The sequence below is a fragment of the Hyperolius riggenbachi genome, chromosome 2 (genome assembly GCF_040937935.1).
Source record: "Hyperolius riggenbachi isolate aHypRig1 chromosome 2, aHypRig1.pri, whole genome shotgun sequence".
Taxonomy (NCBI): Eukaryota; Metazoa; Chordata; class Amphibia; order Anura; family Hyperoliidae; genus Hyperolius; species Hyperolius riggenbachi.
In genome coordinates, this window is record NC_090647.1 from 167,977,834 (window position 1) to 167,995,820 (window position 17,987).

A 17,987-nucleotide genomic window follows, 5' to 3' on the forward strand; every position below is an offset into this window, starting at 1 on the left:
ATGCATTTTTCCCGTCAGATTGACGGGTTTAGTAATACTGTCCAGCATATCGTATCTTCTTCTGATTGAGAAATGATTAATTTTGTGCAGTACTGATCTCAAAAGGGTTTCCTTTCTTGATCAAAAGGGGATTGGACATGGTGAAAATTATTGATCGATCCCTTGATCTGATGAAAAAATTGCATTCCGATTCCACAAGAGCTGTGCCACTAAAGTCACTGCTGCTATTCCAATCAATTTCTCTTGACAGTGGCTGTAAAAGTTTTCCAAACAAACGACAATGTTCAAAAGCTTTACTGCACACTCCACTTGTCAAGAACCTAAGTGCAAAACACTGCACATAGTGTAATCTTGCTTCTACTATAGACTAGTGTTGGGCGAACAGTGTTCGCCACTGTTCGGGTTCTGCAGAACATCACCCTGTTCGGGTGATGTTCGAGTTCGGCCGAACACCTGATGGTGTTCGGCCTTTTAAGTTTGGGTTCGCCCCGAACTACTAATTGGCCGCCGAACAGGGCCGAACAGGGCCCCTGTTCAGCCGAACAGGGCCCTGTTCGGCCGAATACTGCCCCCCTATGGGGTCGCAGGCATAAGGGGGGAGCATGCCCCCGTACTACTGCTGAACCACCCGCTGCCCGGCCTCCCTCAACGCGTCACTCTCCGGACTCCTCCTCCTCAGTCACTCACTTCACAGTGCCGCCCACTGCCAGCCACCCACTACCACCGGACCGGTACTTCCTGAAACTTTTGTATGGGGAAGCGGGCAGAGGGGGGAGCGCTAGCGGAGGGGGTGGGGGGAATTTCCGACCCCCCCCGCGATCGGGGCATGCTCCCCCCTTATGCCTGCGACCCCATAGGGCCCCCAAAAGCGGGATGTTCGGGGAGTTCGGGGTTCGGCCCGAACATGCCGAACATTGCGGCCATGTTCGGCGAACTTTCCCGAACCCGAACATCCAGGTGTTCGCCCAACACTACTATAGACCAATACTCCACCGGATGATCATGATTCACAAGTGCCACACAAATAGTTTACCCCACACTGCACAACCCCATTAGGTATAGGCTAGTGTTGGGCGAACAGTGTTCGCCACTGTTCGGGTTCTGCAGAACATCACCCTGTTCGGGTGATGTTCGCGTTCGGCCGAACACCTGATGGTGTTCGGCCTTTTAAGTTCGGGTTCGCCCCGAACTTCTAATGGCCGCCGAACAGGGCCGAACAGGGCCCCTGTTCGGCCGAATACTGCCCCCCTATGGGGTCGCAGGCATAAGGGGGGAGCATGCCCCGATCGCGGGGGGGGTCGGAAATTCCATCCACCCCCTCCGCTAGCGCTCCCCCCTCTGCCCGCTTCCCCATACAAAAGTTTAAGCAAAGTACCTGTAGTGGATGGCCTGGCAGTGGGCGGCACTGTGGAGTGAGGAGGAGGAGTCCGGAGAGTGACGCGTTGAGGGAGGCCGGGCAGCGGGCGTGAGGTCAGAGAAAGGGCGGAAGTACCACAAGGGTACTTCCGCTGAACCGCCCGCTGCCCGGCCTCCCTCAACTTGTCACTCTCCGGACTCCTCCTCCTCACTCCACAGTGCCGCCCACTGCCAGGCCATCCACTATACAGGTACTTTGCTTAAACTTTTGTATGGGGAAGCGGGCAGAGGGGGGAGCGCTAGCGGAGGGGGTGGGGGGAATTTCCGACCCCCCCCCCGCGATCGGGGCATGCTCCCCCCTTATGCCTGCGACCCCATATGGCCCCCAAAAGCTGGATGTTCGGAAAGTTCGGGGTTCGGCCCGAACATGCCGAACATCTCGGCCATGTTCGGCGAACTTTCCCGAACCCGAACATCCAGGTGTTCGCCCATCACTAGTATAGGCTATATGGCATCCCAGTTTCCACTCCCTGCTCCTCCTGCAACTCTGCCCATGGTTGGTGGCTCCACTCAGACAGCCAATGCATCTGACCTTGCCCACCAACCAGGAAGTAGAACTGACCAGTTGAAAGGAGAAAATGGGCAGAGCTGTGGGAGGTGTGGGGAGTGGAAATGGAATTCCGTAACCCTCAGGAGCCTTCAGCAGACATTGTTGTTGCAATTTGATGTGCTTGAAAACCTACTGGAGACACGAGTTCGCACAATAGCGCAGGACGTTAAATTGTTTTAAAGTTAAAGTTTATGTTGTGTGCCATTTGTGTTCTTTATGCATGTGCTTGATGATTAAATGAATGTAAAGATTTTAAAGAAATACAAAGCCTGGAAATTGATTTAAGCTCTACAACCACCTGGTTTGTGTGGTTGACATATGGTGAGCCTATACCTAATGGGGGCGGGGCGCAGTGTGGGGTGCACTATTTGTGTGGCGTGGTGTATATAAACCATAAGGCAAATCAACTGAACTGTAAGCATTGTATTGTAGATGAAGTTCAATGTTAAGGGCCATCAATTACCCACAGCTCCTGTCCCCTCTCCCTTCCTCCCTAGTAGCACAGAGATCTTTCAACATGTCAGATCAGACTTTCAATAAATAAACAGTTTTTTATCAAAAGGGAAAGGGAGTCAATCAGATATGTTGGGGCAATAGAAGACTGGCAGATTTAAAAAAAAAAAGTGATCAAATGTAATCAAACAGAAAAATGGATGCATATAACAGATCATGATCAATAAAAAGTGTATAGACTCTGTGAAGGGGGTAGTAAAGTGAGTGTTAAGGAACTCACCCTAAGTGTATGTAAACTTCTGACTTAAACTGGAGGTTTTGAGTTGCCATTGTTGAATATAGCAGCTTTGGTAAATTTGGTCATTTAAATTCTCAAATATTGCACTTACCGTATATACTCGAGTATAAGCCGACTTTTTGGGTCCAAAAAAGTGGCCCAAAAGTGGGGGTGTCGGCTTATACTCGAGTCACCTTCTCCCCGGAGTGCCACCGCGGCATATGCAGAGTGGTGTGGGCAGCGCAATTAACCCCCAGCATATGTAAATAGTGCACAGCGAGCCGGGCTTCTTTACTCATGTCAGCACCGCACGCCTGGATTGCCCGTCATCACCATGCCTCTTGCCAACCACGGAACAACACAGCGCAAAGACCGGAGCCAATCAGGAAATCACACACTCTACCGCTGTGTACTCGTCACATAAAGATAGGTGTTATCAGCTGTGCACGCAGTTCTGGAAATTGCTTTACCTTCAGAGAGCGGGACGCATCTCCTATGTTTCAAATTTCGTCACGAGGCATGTTCCCGATTGGCCGGCTGTATTGTCAGCAACACAGCCGGCCAATCAGGTGCCTGAAGGGTGGGAACATACCGTGTGACGAAACTGAAACCTAGGAGATGCGTCCCGCTCTCTGAAGGGAAAGCATTGCCCGAACTGCGTTCACAGCTGATAACATCTCTCATTATGTGACGAGTACACAGCGGCAGAGTGTGGGATTTCCTGATTGGCTCCGGTCTTTGCGCTGTGTTGTTCCGTGGTTGGCAAGAGGCATGGTGATGACAGGCAATCCAGGCGTGCGGTGCTGACGTGAGTAAGGAAGCCCGGCTCCCTGTGCACTATTTACATATGCTGGGGGTCAATTGCGCTGCCCACACCTGTGACTACACAGCGGCAGAGTGTGATTTGTTCCGTGGCTGAGTGAGGCATGGTGATGATGAGCAAACCAGGCGCGCTGTGCTGACATGTGAGTAAAGGAGCCCAGCTCCCTGTGCACTGTCTACATGTGCTGGGGGTTAATTGTGTTGCCCACACCACTCTGCATATGCCCTGGTGGCACTCGGGGGAGTCATGGCGATGAGGGCATGAATGTGTAATATGAATCGTCAGCTTAAAGGTGAAAGCCCAGCTCCCTATGCACATTCTGCAATGCAATTCTGCGAGTCACAATGATCAGTTTTACACTCTGCCTGCCACCGCTCTGCATACCGTATGTCAGGGCCACTCCACATTAGAAGATGTAAAGGCACTGTGGACCTTATTCATCGAAACTGAATTCTGAATGTTGCCTACAGCAACCAATCTGATCAACCATCGCTGCTACAGTCTGCCAGCACCACCAAAACGTTGCAATTTACTTACCTGGGCCTCTTCCAGCCCCCACGGTCTATAAGGTCTGTGCTGTATTCCCTACCCTCGGTTTATACTTGAGTCAATCACTTTTTCCTGGAATTTAAGGGAAAAGTTAGGGGGTCGGCTTATACTCGGGTCGGCTTATACTCGAGTATATACGGTATATAGAACATACATAAATATTAGTCAGAATGGACTTGATCTGCTATTTAGGGCTCATTTGTTGTGCAAAGCTTTGCAGTCAGCAAGTTTTCCTAAGAAAAGAGGCATTCAAATAATGTAAAAAAAAGAATAAACACATAGGCATTCATGTTAAAGAGAATCTGTACTCTGAAATTCTTACAATAAAAAGCATACCATTCTATTCATTATGTGCTCCTGGTCCCCTCTGTGCTGTTTCTGCCATTCTCTGCTGCAAACCTGGCTTGTAATTGCCAGTTTTAGGCAGTGTTTACAAACAAACTAACCAGCTTCTAATAGGCTCAGCTAAGCAGAGTGTGTTAGTCACACAGAGCCTGCAGGGGGTGTGTACAGCTTCTAGCTAATCACAAGCAGCCCTGCACATTCCAGTCTGACTGCCTCAGCCTGACTGTGCCGACTATAGAGAGAAGATTAGATCATATAACAGAGATAACACAGCTACTGTGCAATTAGGAAAAGCTGCAGTAAGCCAGACCACATTAGAAAAGGCATAGGAACTTATAGCATAGAAGAAATAAAGATAAACAATTTGTTACAGAGTCTCTTTAACAATTGTCAAGGTCCAGTGCAGTAATGAATAGCTTGCTATGTTTTGCAACCACTGACTATTTATGTAAAACTTATCCAGGGCTTAACCTTCTTTGTTTTACTGTAAATGATTTTAAATGACAAGCTGAGGTGAATGTGCCCAACAAGCTAAAAAGTGCTTGGAATTCTAATTTAGTTAATAGTGCCGACAATACTATCAAGATGACAGTTTTCATGATGCTTGTGACCAATCAAAATTAGATGCAAATCTAGCATGTGTGTAGGCGTCAGTGACTTCCATTTTACTAATCATTAATGATCATTTCAGGAAATGTGTGTATGGATATACTGTATGTAGCTTAACAACCTTTTTAGAGTAATGGCAATTGTTTCCTGCTCTTTCTCCTGTTGGTCGCTCTTAGAAGTAGCCTTGGAGAACTATGAAGTGCAAAAGTGTCGGTGATGAAGTAGCTAATTATGGCACTGATGGTTTGGGTGAGAACACTCAACTTGCACCTGTAATTGCAAGTAGCATGTATAGTGGTGGATTGGACTGTGGTACAAAACCTAAAAAGATTGTCAGTGGAGGGTGTGAAAGAACCAAGAATAACTTCTGAAGAAATATTGCATATTTGATTGCCCTAGATTTGAGCACTACTGGGATGCTTTTATCATTAGCCTCTAGGTGCTTGCACTACATATAACAAAATCATTTAAACTCACAAGAGGTCCAAAGTTCACTTTAAATTTAAATTGCGACTACCTAAGGGCAGGATGTGAAGTTCAGCATACATAAGGAGAAACAAGGTTAACAACTTTGAAGTATGGGAAAAATGATATATTATTAATGGAATGGACATATTCGTTATATCTTTATTCCTGTTTTCATGTGCCTCTTTTGCAAAAAAGCTACCGTATATACTCGCATATAAGCCGACCCCCCAACTTTTACCCCAGAAAGCAGGAAAAAGTTATTGACTCGCATATAAGCCCTCACATATAAGAGGGGGATGCACATGGAAGGTGGTTGCTGCACATGGAAGAGGGAGACACACATGGAAGGGGATTGCTGCACATGGAAGAGGGAGACGCACATAGAAGGAGGTTGCTGCACATGGAATGGGAAGGTGGTTGCTGCACATGGAAGAGGGTGCAGCACATGGAAGGGGAAGGTGGTTGCTGCACATGGAAGAGGGTGCAGCACATGGAAGAGGAAGGGGATTGCTGCACATGGAAGAAGGAGACGCACATAGAAGGAGGTTGCTGCACATGGAATGGGAAGGTGGTTGCTGCACATGGAAGAGGGTGCAGCACATGGAAGGGGAAGGTGGTTGCTGCACATGGAAGAGGGAGACGCACATAGAAGGAGGTTGCTGCACATGGAATGGGAAGGTGGTTGCTGCACATGGAAGAGGGTGCAGCACATGGAAGGGGAAGGTGGTTGCTGCACATGGAAGAGGGTGCAGCACATGGAAGAGGAAGGGGGTTGCTGCACATGGAAGAAGGAGATGCACATGGAAGGGGAAGGGGGTTGCTGCACATGGAAGAAGGAGATGCACATGGAAGGGGAAGGGGGTTGCTGCACATGGAAGAGGGTGCAGCACATGGAAGGGGGTTGCTGCACATGGAAGAACGAGACGCACATGGAAGGGGAAGGGGGTTGCTGCACATGGAAGAGGGAGATGCCCATGTAATGGAAAGGGGGTGCTGGACATGGAAGAGTGAGATGCACATGGAAGGGGGAGGGAGTTGCCCCCTACCCCCGTGATTTGCAGAGCTTTCTGCAGTGGAGCGTTCACTTACCAGTTCAGTCCAGGCTGATGTGACCCATGTAATGGTGTTGGTGGTTAGAGGAGTGCCAAGTGCCAGCGTCACATGCCCGGGGCCCCGTAATGCTGTATGCGGGTAGAGGAGAGCTTAGTATCAGCATCACATGTCCGGAGATTCCCTTCTTCCCTGTGTCTCAAGATGCCACTAGATGGCATCATATATATGAGACACAGTGAGAGCGTCAGAGAAGAAGGGAATCCCCGGACACGTGATGCTGATACTCCGCTCTCCTCTACCCGCAGACAGCATTACGGGGCCCTTGGACATGTGACTCTGGCACTTGGCACTCCTCTACACCATTGCGGGGGCTCAGGACTGGACCAGTAAGTGCAGATAGCTCTACTGCGCAAAGCTCTTCAAATCACAGGGGGGAGATTTGGGGAGGAATCCGCTCCAGTCGGATACCGCAGGGGGGAAACACATGTTTTTACATGTACCGCTCCAGCAGATGGGGCACGTACTGGAGCGAGGGGGAACACTTTAGCATCCTGACCCGCATATATGCCGAGACCCCCACTTTTGGGCCACTTTTTGGGGGTAAAAAATTTGGCATATATGCGAGTATATACGGTATTCAAACATTCAGGAATCAGGATCAGGAAATCATTTTGCAAGGTTCTACTATAAGCAGGAAAAAGCTTTGGTATAGTATATAAAAATGTATTTACACCATGTTACATGTATTTAGAACGCAAGGCTTTTAGGCGATGGTAATAAAACAGTGCAAACCTTTAATGGCATTGGTGCCAAAGAAACAGCAAACTAAGCATTTCTTCTAGTTTAATGACCCCACTTACAATAGTCTGTTAGAGTGATGATAAAATATATCCTTATTAAATAATATATTTGTCTGTTTCTCTGTCCGCTAATTCACAGAGGAACCTGAAAACTTTTCTTTGGGGATGGTGTGTTTTACGGTGTGTACTAATGTAGATGTGGGTATGTGTTATATACACTCAAGAGGCTAATAAATACTTGTACATGTTCTCATAATGTCCTATCTTGATTATTACATCATCTTACTCTGTAGCCCACCAAAGAATATACAGACTTGTCTTCAATCCCTGTTAATTGTGCTGCACTTCCCATACACTTTTCTGTCACTCCTTTGACACTGCATCTATGACAATTCCTCTACTAGCTGCTAACTACACTTGGATTCAATTTTAACTTCATAACTCTCAATTAAAAAGCTCTCCTTGAGTAGTTCGTCCTAACAACAACATTTGCTCTACACATGAAAACCTCCTATCTTCTCCCTTACTCACCACCTCCTCTCCTTCTTGCATACTGGACTTCTCATGAGCTTGCCCCTTCCTTTGGAACTCTCTATTATGTTTCATCTGTAAAGTTATAAACCCCAAAACCTTCAAGTGCATCCTTACAACCCACCTTTTCAGACAAACAGACAAGCTGCCAGAATTCTGCTTCACACTCTCCAGAGATATCTGGAGTAGAAGTGCACTTCTACTTGTGATATCAAAAAACATTTGCCACATTGGCTGGATTCTTTGTCACCTTAAAGTCTAGTAGTAACCACTTCCCTCTGCATTGTAAGGTCTTGAGCACAGATTATAACCTCTAGTTTACTAAAGGTCTGCCAGAGAATGTAAGGGTTCTTTGAAGTGTCTTAGCCATTCTAGAGCTTTACTCTTCTGGAAAAAGAACTGACATTTGTTCTGGAGACTCTGTAAGGCTAGGAGTCACAGCAGCAAGTAATACCACCATCACTTTGACTATGACCATTCCCTCTAGTTCTTATTTCAGGCGCTGGCACTTCTTCCACTTCTCATACTCCTCCTGATTCTGTCACTTCTGGCACTGATTCATCATTCACCACTGATGTCTTGGAATTCTTGTCCTCAACTGTGATGTCTGGTTAATTGGCTAGTACCTGTCTGTTAGTCTGTAGGGATCCAGAATTCCCACAGAATTTTATACCTGCTATTTTTTATGAAATTTTGCAGAATTTCCCATCTAGACTCTGGAAATTTTAGCCCAAATGCAATGGTAATGTTTCTGCACACAATGGCTGATATTTGGTTGTGCTGTTTCATCTATGTGTTTGACTGTCTATGAAGCCTCTCTTCACAGTCTGCATCTTGGGTCCTATCTGCTAACATATATGTCTTCTTCTATAGAGCGGATTCTTGCTGATACCTGTTTTTTTTTTTTTTTTCTGCCATGATTAGTACCTTAGTGATGTCTTTAAATATAGCTGTTTCCAGCTGGTGATGGTATTTCTCAGTGTCATCTACTTCAACTATGTTTAAGTGGTGCATCCCATGTAGGTTCTTGTCTTGCTATGTCACTTCCACTACTTGGTCTTCCTTCCTCGTCTGCTTCCTCGCGCAGTCTTTCAGCAGGTCCTCTTTGAGTCCATAGTCTTACTGATGTCATTTTAGATGAGAAGTACAGTTCATAATGTAAAGGCTAGGTCTATTTGCTATTCAGAACTCCTGCATTGTTATATTAAGCAATATAGTGACAAGAGTTCCATACCTACCAGTGAATCCACCAGTATATTAACAGTCCGGAGTTTATGTGATTGTGCCCGTTAATGGCCAAATCCCTGCTACCCAATCCAATCAGATTGATGGGATTTATGCGAAAAATGGATTGATGCCATTAATCTGATCAAATTGGTTAGCAGGAATTCAGCTGCAGGATTATATAGTTAATGGCCACCTTAAATTTTGAACCTGGGATGCTTTTGTTACAAGGCATGTGCTAGCCAATTATAAATCAATTTTCTCATCAAGAACCATTCAAAAATCATCTCCATGACTATGACAAAATGTCTCCGAACATGGTGTACCTTTTGTGATACAGACTGATAGCTGGAGTAGAAGTACAAAAAATGGTATATGATCAGAGGAGGGAAGAGTAATGTTAGCTATCAAGGTCTACTCAGGTGCTTTGCATAATGATGTGACTCCAGCCATTCACCTGTTTCAATGTTTTGAAGCACTTCTATCCCTGCTTATAACTTAGAAGCATGTTATAAATATATTATACAAGATAATAAAATAGGTATTTCTAGCATTCCTCATCTCCCATATCAAGGTCTATGGTATTTCTACCAGGTTTCCAATTGAGTCTTCAATTTTTCTATGAAGCTTTTGAAGCTTTAGTCTTCAAAATGCTTGTTGTTATTCCCAAAAAAAAAACACATTTGGTTTATCATTTTTCTGTTTTAGTTAATATAATGCATATTTTCTTTCAGAATAAAAATTTCACTTGACTAGACTGTAACTCTCTGTAATACAAAACACTCTGTATTGTCTCTTTCAGATCCCTGCTGTAAAACTTTGGATCGGTGTAATGCAAAGTCTGTGTGCAAGACGGTATGCACAGGTAAGAAGTGACTTAACATTATCAATAAACATTGATATGTTATATATAACTGATACTTCTGCTTTGCCAGTTGTACTTTAAGAACACAGCTTTGATACTTTCTGCATTATCAGTTGTTGTTCTTTCAAAACAAAGTTGTGTGCTTTAGCAGAGAATTCACGGATTTGTCTTCCTTTTTAACAAGATATAAAATATGAAGTTCCCTGATCCATTGTTTCACTTATGATATGCCAAAATTGCGTAAGGAGATCAGTTTCACAAAAACGTACAAGCTTGGACATGACCTGCAGCCCTACATAGATACCAGTCTAATTTTCATCATATTTGTATATGCTACTGATTTCTAATCTGCCACCTACCAAACAGCGCCTCTCACTGACCCACTCATTAAAGAGGACCATTGATGAAAAAAATAAGTCAGTGTAAGAGCCTGCAATGTAAGGCTCTGTATTACTGCTGCACAGATTGGTGGGTAGTAGGGTTAATCACTCACCAACTCACCCATAATTCATTAATGTCAGAAACTCCACCTCCCGCCCTTCATCTACAAAGCCATTTGTATGAAGTTTTCTAAAGCTCTGTGACTGTCCCAACCTGCATTGCCATGGCCCATCCCAGCCACCAGGTAGGTGCAAAGCTGGGGGCAGGCTGAGATGACACAAGTGGGAGTGGCCACATATTTGGAAGACTTAATAAAACAAATGCTATGGCAGCTTTGTGGAGGATGGGGGTGGAGTTTCTGACAGGAATGAATTACAGGCATGCAAGTGAGTAATTAACCCTACCACCAGCTGATCCGTACAGCAGTAATAGAGAATCTTACATTGCATCTAGTTTTAACCAATGGTCCTCTTTCACTGATGGATTCCTTTAGACCAAAGCTAATTTACTAGTTACTAGTCCATAATTCATCCTTATGTCACTGATATCCCTTCAGCTAGTGGGGATCTCTCATTGCCTAATCTCACACTGCATACTTTCCAGAAAGAGGTGTGAGAAATATAAATGTAAACAGGATCAGAAGGGTTCCACATGACTGCATGTGACATAAGCACATGATTATTGCAGGTATTCTGTTCTTATAGTCTTCTCACCATGTCATTCAAAATACCATATTTGGTGATGATTATTAAAATTAAATTATTTCAGAAAAATAAAACTCTCTTAGGCATATTGCTGCCTGTGTACCTACAGTTCATCTTCTTTTCCTGGTGGTACACAGATCTGTTGTGAAATTTGCCTAAGAATGAGAGAAACCATTGCTAATCAGTGCATTTATAAAAGATAATAATTGCAGTGAAATGTGAATGATGCCTTAATTTGTGGTATTTGTTAGTTCATGACTCAACACAGCAAAATTGAAATTACCAGTATGTTAAGTTCATAAGCCATATGTTCTCACACTATAATGTTACTGTTTCTTTGTCAGTATGCCTTTACCCAGCTCTGCATCTATGTCACTTTCAGTGACCCTTCATTTTTCACACCCAAAGACAGGTCATTTCTATATGCTAGAAGAAGAAAGGAGGCCATGTGCAGAGATGAAAGGCCTGCTATTTCACTTTCTAGTTTTCTTCCATTATAAATCACGCTGGAAAATAGACTGCACGGTTAGACTGTTGCTTTGAATTGTTCATCGGTATGTTGTGGTTAGACACAGGCAGGCAAGTAAATTATCAGAACAATAGAGGAGAATAAGGAAAAAGGGGGACTTCATTATGTTTTTATTCTTTTACACACTTATTTGTATGGTTACATTTTTTTAGCCTTAATAAATCTTCTAAAACCTCTCCAACCACCAATATCCAATCTGTTTTTATAGGAGGGAATGTGGGGCCACCAAATTTAAATAGCCTCACCCAGGGCCATATTTAGGGTTTGTGCTGCCCATGGTACTTCCGAGCTGTGATGCACCCTCCAAAGAAATTTAGCAGATGGGCATGGTCAAAAAAGGCAGTGGCATGGGCTAAGTACTAACAGTGGAACCCAATGTCATTGGACCCATGTTTTCTTCACAAATATGAATAAAGTGACTCTCAGTCAAGTCAACTAGGAAGAGTTCTCCTTAACCACCCTGGCGTTCTATTAAGATCGCCAGGGCGGCTGCGGGAGGGTTTTTTTTAAATTAAAAAAAAACTATTTCATGCAGCCAACTGAAAGTTGGCTGAATGAAGGCCCACTAGAGGGCGCTCCGGAGGCGTTCTTCTGATCGCCTCCGGCGGCCAGAATTAACACGGAAGGCCGCAATGAGCGGCCTTCCGTGTTTTGCTTACTTCGTCGCCATGGCGACGAGCGGAGTGACGTCATGGACGTCAGCCGACGTCCTGACGTCAGCCGCCTCCGATCCAGCCCTTAGCGCTGGCCGGAACTATTTGTTCCGGCTGCGCAGGACTCAGGCGGCTGGGGGGACCCTCTTTCGCCGCTGCTAGCGGCGGATCGCCGCAGAGCGGCGGCGATCAGGCAGCACACGCGGCTGGCAAAGTGCCGGCTGCGTGTGCTGCTTTTTATTTCAACAAAATCGGCCCAGCAGGGCCTGAGCGGCAGCCATCGGCGGTGATGGACGAGCTGAGCTCGTCCATACCGCTAAGATGGTTAATGAAAACACACCTGCTTAGCCAGTGTTTTCCTACATAAAAAATGCAGCAAATGTTACCTTATATATATAATGCTACAAACATTACCCTACATATGAAATACAGCAGACATTTCCTCACTTATGAAATGCAACCAATGTTACCCCATGTATGAAATGCAGCAAACACTACCCCACATAAGAAATACAGCAAATAGTACCCCATAAAAGAAATGCAGCAAATGTTGCCCCACATATGAAATGCAGCAAAGGCTACCCCACACATGAAGTGCAGCAAATGTTGTCCCACATATGAAATGCAGCAAACATTACCTCATACATCCTGCTGCAGGGCTGGCATCCCTATATTTCATAATTCCCCCTCTGCAGCACAGCCTGTAACCCCATATCTGAATATGACCTCTCTCATACACAATGATTGCTGTGGTGGTAAGCTGTCAGTGGCTCCCTCTCCTCTATCCTTCCCTGCTATTCTCATATGATATGAAGTGAACCGAGCATAGTAGGTTGTCTCCTATACAGGGTGGTCTCCAGTCTGAAAGCTTCTGGTCTGGGGTGGATCTTATATAGTGGACCAATAGAAAAGAAATATCTGCATCCCTCATCTGCTCTTAGGAGCATGTTGGTAGGAGAAGGAGTGCTAAGCCGATTCCCTGAAATCTGGCCCAACGGCATTAGCAAATGAAAGCTAGGAGCCCCAGGACAGGTATGGTGTTAGGGTGGGGCTGTTAATTGAATTGGTCCCCACATCACCCCAAGCCAGTCCACTCCTGATAACACCCTCTTGCAGGTATCAACTTTCCCATGGTTCCCATATCTGGCTGGGGAAAAAATGCAAATATCTGTGCTGCAGGCTACCGCCCACAGAATTGCCTCCCATGGCACAGGCCCTCAAGACAATTTTCAGATTTCTAGTTCTTCTCTTAGATGTCACACAACTGTTGTTGTTTTTAGAGAACTCATGGAATTTGTTATGGTCCCTTTATTTTTTATTAGTTGTAAATTAAATTGAGAAATAGGAAATATTTTCTGAAAACATGCAAATGACCATACACACTCCAACTCTCCTTTAATAAACTATTTCTTCTAGTCAATAAGGGCATGCTCAGTAGGCCACTCTGAAGCATTAGGGAGCCTTGCCTAAGAACTCCTTGCTGATTAGGTACTGGCTCCAGCCAAGATTTGAACCATGGTCTGTTATGGGAAAGGTAACGTCTAGTAGAAAATTCCAGAATTCCAGCCACCCCAATATTTCTGTGATGCCCATGTATTAACGTGTTTTCCATTTCGCTATTTGGGCAAATATTTTAGGTAATGTATTTTATTACCACATGAAGGACTATTCATTTTATGATGGAACACAATTAGTTCACTAAATGTATCAATTTATCATGCATAAGCATCTAAAGGAATTTTCACATTTTTAAGACCACTATAATAATTTAAACATCTGCATATGGGAATGAATGCACATGTTCTTTAACAGCAGCCATGTACCATCTGCTTGGTGCTGTGATCAGCACAGCCTGTTCCTCTCTGGCTGTTCCTTAATAGATTTTATTGAACCCTATGAATGAACATTGTTGTATATACTAGCTTTTACAAATTGAGGGAAAAACAGCTGAGTAGAAGATGCTACATTTGTCTGTGTTTGGAAATAGTACTGTAAGTCAGAATGGCACTGCATACTTGTTTTCAGGACTGTAGCAGAGACTGTAGCAGAATCTGGGAATCTGTTCAGGCTGTAAAGGGTATATAGGATACATCTGCTATTCAAGCACTCATTTTCTTATAAATATTCAGCATCTCAAGATGGAAAATAAGTTTTTGTAAGTGACCTTGACCTATGAGGAACAATACCAAGGACACTACTTAGATGCTAAACAAAATGTCTCCCTTTCTCAAGGGGATTCGTGCCACTAGGATAACATCTAAAAATGGAAGAACAGTATTCGGCTTAAAAAAGAACTAAGGCCATGTTCACATCATCAAACACGGATTGCTGTGTGATCGGAATGCAACGCGTACGAACGCACGCCATCTGCGTTTGTATGCGTTGTGTGGCTGATCCTATTCACTGAAAGTGAATGGGTCAGCTGCGCGTTTTATTAAAAAATGCGTGCAGCATGTGTTCGCGGACCGCACTGGTCTGGAACGCATGCAGTGTGAACATCAGACAGTGCAGTCTATGCACTTTCTGATGTCGTGCGTGTCTGCCTCCTGCAAATCTGGACGGCAATGAATGCAGTGTGAACAGGGCCTAAAACACACACACACACTTTAATAGGAAATCAATCGGAAGATGCTCGGAAATCGATCGGAAATCAGATCGGACATGTTGGAAGTATCGATCTGACAGTAAATTGGCCAGAAAATCTCATAGGGCTTGATTCACAAAAGCGTTCTTACAGCACGCTGGTGAAAAGCCCCTTATCACGCCTAAACTGAGTTTAGGCGTGATAAGTTTAGGCGTGATAACTATAGCACCAACTGGGTTAGCACCACAGTTAACAGCTGATCAAAAGTTTTGCACTAGCAAAGTCTAGTGCGCGCGAAACGTCGCATAGAGTTTAATGGCGCTGCTTTGCGCACAGGACTTTGTGCGCGATCTAAACTTATCTAAACTTATCCCGCCTAAACTTATCACGCCTAAACTGAGTTTAGGCATGATAAGGGGCTTTTCACCAGCGTGGTGCAATGGTTATCTAGCCTAAAGTCTTTTAGGCATGATAACTGGGTTATCACCGCTTTGTGAATTGAGCCCATAGTGTGTACCTAGCATAAGCAATAGAATGCTGTTCTCATGTACAATTCCCTCTGACTGCACAATATATAAGGTGCACATGGTAAAGCTGCCACTGTGATCTGGAAGAGGAATAGTGATTTTTGCAAAAATGAAATGGGGCAGTCTGGTAGGATAACTGTATAGAGCAGGCCTTTTTTATTTTTATTTTTTATTTCAGACTGAAATTCCACTTCAGTGCTGAACTTGGCATAATTGAGTGGATGGATTGGGAACCCTTCTCTTTTTCAAATAAATTGTCCAAATTACATGACCTTCCATGCAATCACTGGTGTAACAATATTCCCCGTGACCGAATGGGGGACCTGGAGGCTGTTGGGGCCCTCTTCTCCTCTCTACCACCTTGCATTGTTGCACAGGGAGTGCTGTAAATTGTAACTGCCATTGGTTCTCGTTTTCTTTCCAGCAGCCACATGCTCTATGCTGTCATCCTCTGGCTCCTGATGTATGTCATGTGATCAGAGCCAGAGGATGGCAGCATAAGCAGCATAGGGCATGCGGTTTCTGGGAGGAAGAAGAGATCTGACACAACATGTACCAGGACATTGCTCCCTGCACTTACTCTGCAAGGGGGTGGAAAGTGTTGGGGGATGCATTTTCAACATGTGTGGGTGGAGAGGGGGGGGGGGCAGGGTTGGAGGTCTGTGCATGACCATCTAATGTGCCTGGATGTCTAATGTCTACACAGCAAGGAGGGAAGGGCTCGCCACTCTTAGTTAATATTGTGATATAGTAGTGGTGTCTTCACTGATAGTAAACTGCTATAGACAGTCACAAAGGAAAAAAAATCAGCTACTGGAAGGATACAGGGAATTTTTGTGGAAATTACTGTGTGGCATTTATCTTTAAAGAGGAACTTTAACTTAGGATTGACCTTCATCTCAATCAGTAGCTGATTTCCCCTTTCCCATGATAAATATTTACATTTTCTCGAATAGATCATCAGGGGTGTCTGTATGGCTAATATTGTGGTGAAACTCCTCCCACCGTGTGATGTAATGACCATGGTCCAGACAGTTTGCTGTCTATGAACCGCGTTGCATTGTGGGAAATAATGGCTTTTTCCAACTGCCAAGCAAGCAGTATATCCCTCTGTGCATAGAATGCTCAGTAAACAAACAAACATTCTGCACAGATCACCTGACAGGACTAAAGATGTCACCATCAATGTTAATTTTAGATTGTAAATCAGGGAGAGGAAAGATATTACAATAGGCAAACACTGACTAAGTAATCTATTTATGAATATTGTAAAAAATAAGCAATTTGGTTTATGACATCATTTTCACCACAGTTCCTCTGTAAAGAGTTGAAAACCATGAGCAACTTTGTTTTTTCTAATGTCACATTTATTTGCTGAATTAGGGCTCACAGCTGCTGTATACAGTGTAGCCTATAAACAACTAAATATCTGGCTTTCAATTAGGAGTGTGAAGCAATGCTCTAAGCAAGAATATGGTAATAATTTAAAAAGGAATAAATTGGGAGTGATTTCATTTATTTCTAATATAATAATTCAAACCAATTCTGACAGACCGGCACAGTTTCAAATTTTCCTCCATCGGTGTGCTGTTACAAAAATTATAACTCATTTAAACTCTCCAAAATTAGCTGTGCTATAACTTTGTCACAATGGCAAATTCATTTAGGGAATATAACAATCATTCTGTAATTCTTTCCCAAAAAATTGAGATACATTACATCTTGATTGCATGAACGTACAGGTCATCTTTAAAGTTTCTGTTGCATAGCAAATGCTCTGGTGTAAAATGTATTCATTTTGTGCAGAAAAATGTTCAGTCTCTAACAGTAATGTTCATCAAGGGCAACATGATAAAAACCTAAAGGTTTTGCTAGTACGCCCAGCTGATTGGTACAGCAAGTCAGATTTAGTACAGGTCCAGTTAGTATGCTATGTAGATAAACTAGTTTCCCTTACATCCTCCTACTCTTCCCAACCAGTCGCTTCCTCTACTATCTATGGCATCCACTACATACCAAAGCACAGATTCTTCTTAACTGTGTTGACTGGGTAACTTCATTATGATGGGCATATGGCGATGGGTGAGCGGCGTGTCCGGTGAGAGTGGCGGGTCTGTGCGGCGATTCATCGGAAAGCCCCATTGTTTGGTACCAGCAGCCTCTGGCCCCCAAGGGAAAGGGTACAGGAAGGGTTAAATAAATGGAATAATATAGAAATTAAATAAAAAAAAATCCATAGCCGTCCATATGATCGATGCATCCTAATCACTGTTACCAAAGCACTGGGGAAAAACCCTCCCCACAATGACTGGTTTAAACAGATTGGTCCTTAATTCACTTTGCAATTCAGCTCTCTGCAGTTAAAAAAGTACCCAACAATAGGTGAGAAAGTACTGCAAAATGTATTCTGAGTATCTTCTTGCTTGCGGATGGCTTCAAAGGCATTTTCTCTATAAGGTGCAGGGCCGGATTACCGACCAGGCAACAAAAGCAGTCGCTTGGGGCCCCATTCAGAGTCAAAGGGGCCCCATCAGCACATAAACCAGCCCTTGCCATCCTGTCAGCGGTGGCTGGATGGTATAATGGTTAAAGGGACTCTGAGCAGTGCAGTAACTATGGAAAGATGCATATCATTTTAAAGCTCTC

General features: G+C 44.2%; 1 protein-coding gene across 4 annotated transcripts in view; it reads left to right on the forward strand.

Moving 5' to 3' along the window:
* PCDH17 (protocadherin 17) overlaps positions 1–17,987 on the forward strand; it is a 284,741-nt gene that overhangs the window by 141,998 nt on the left and 124,756 nt on the right. For all 4 annotated transcript variants that reach the window (XM_068267825.1, XM_068267826.1, XM_068267823.1 and 1 more), the window contains one exon: positions 9,901–9,963. In XM_068267825.1, coding sequence (XP_068123926.1) covers positions 9,901–9,963 — 63 coding nt within the window. The remainder of the gene's footprint in view (positions 1–9,900; positions 9,964–17,987) is intronic.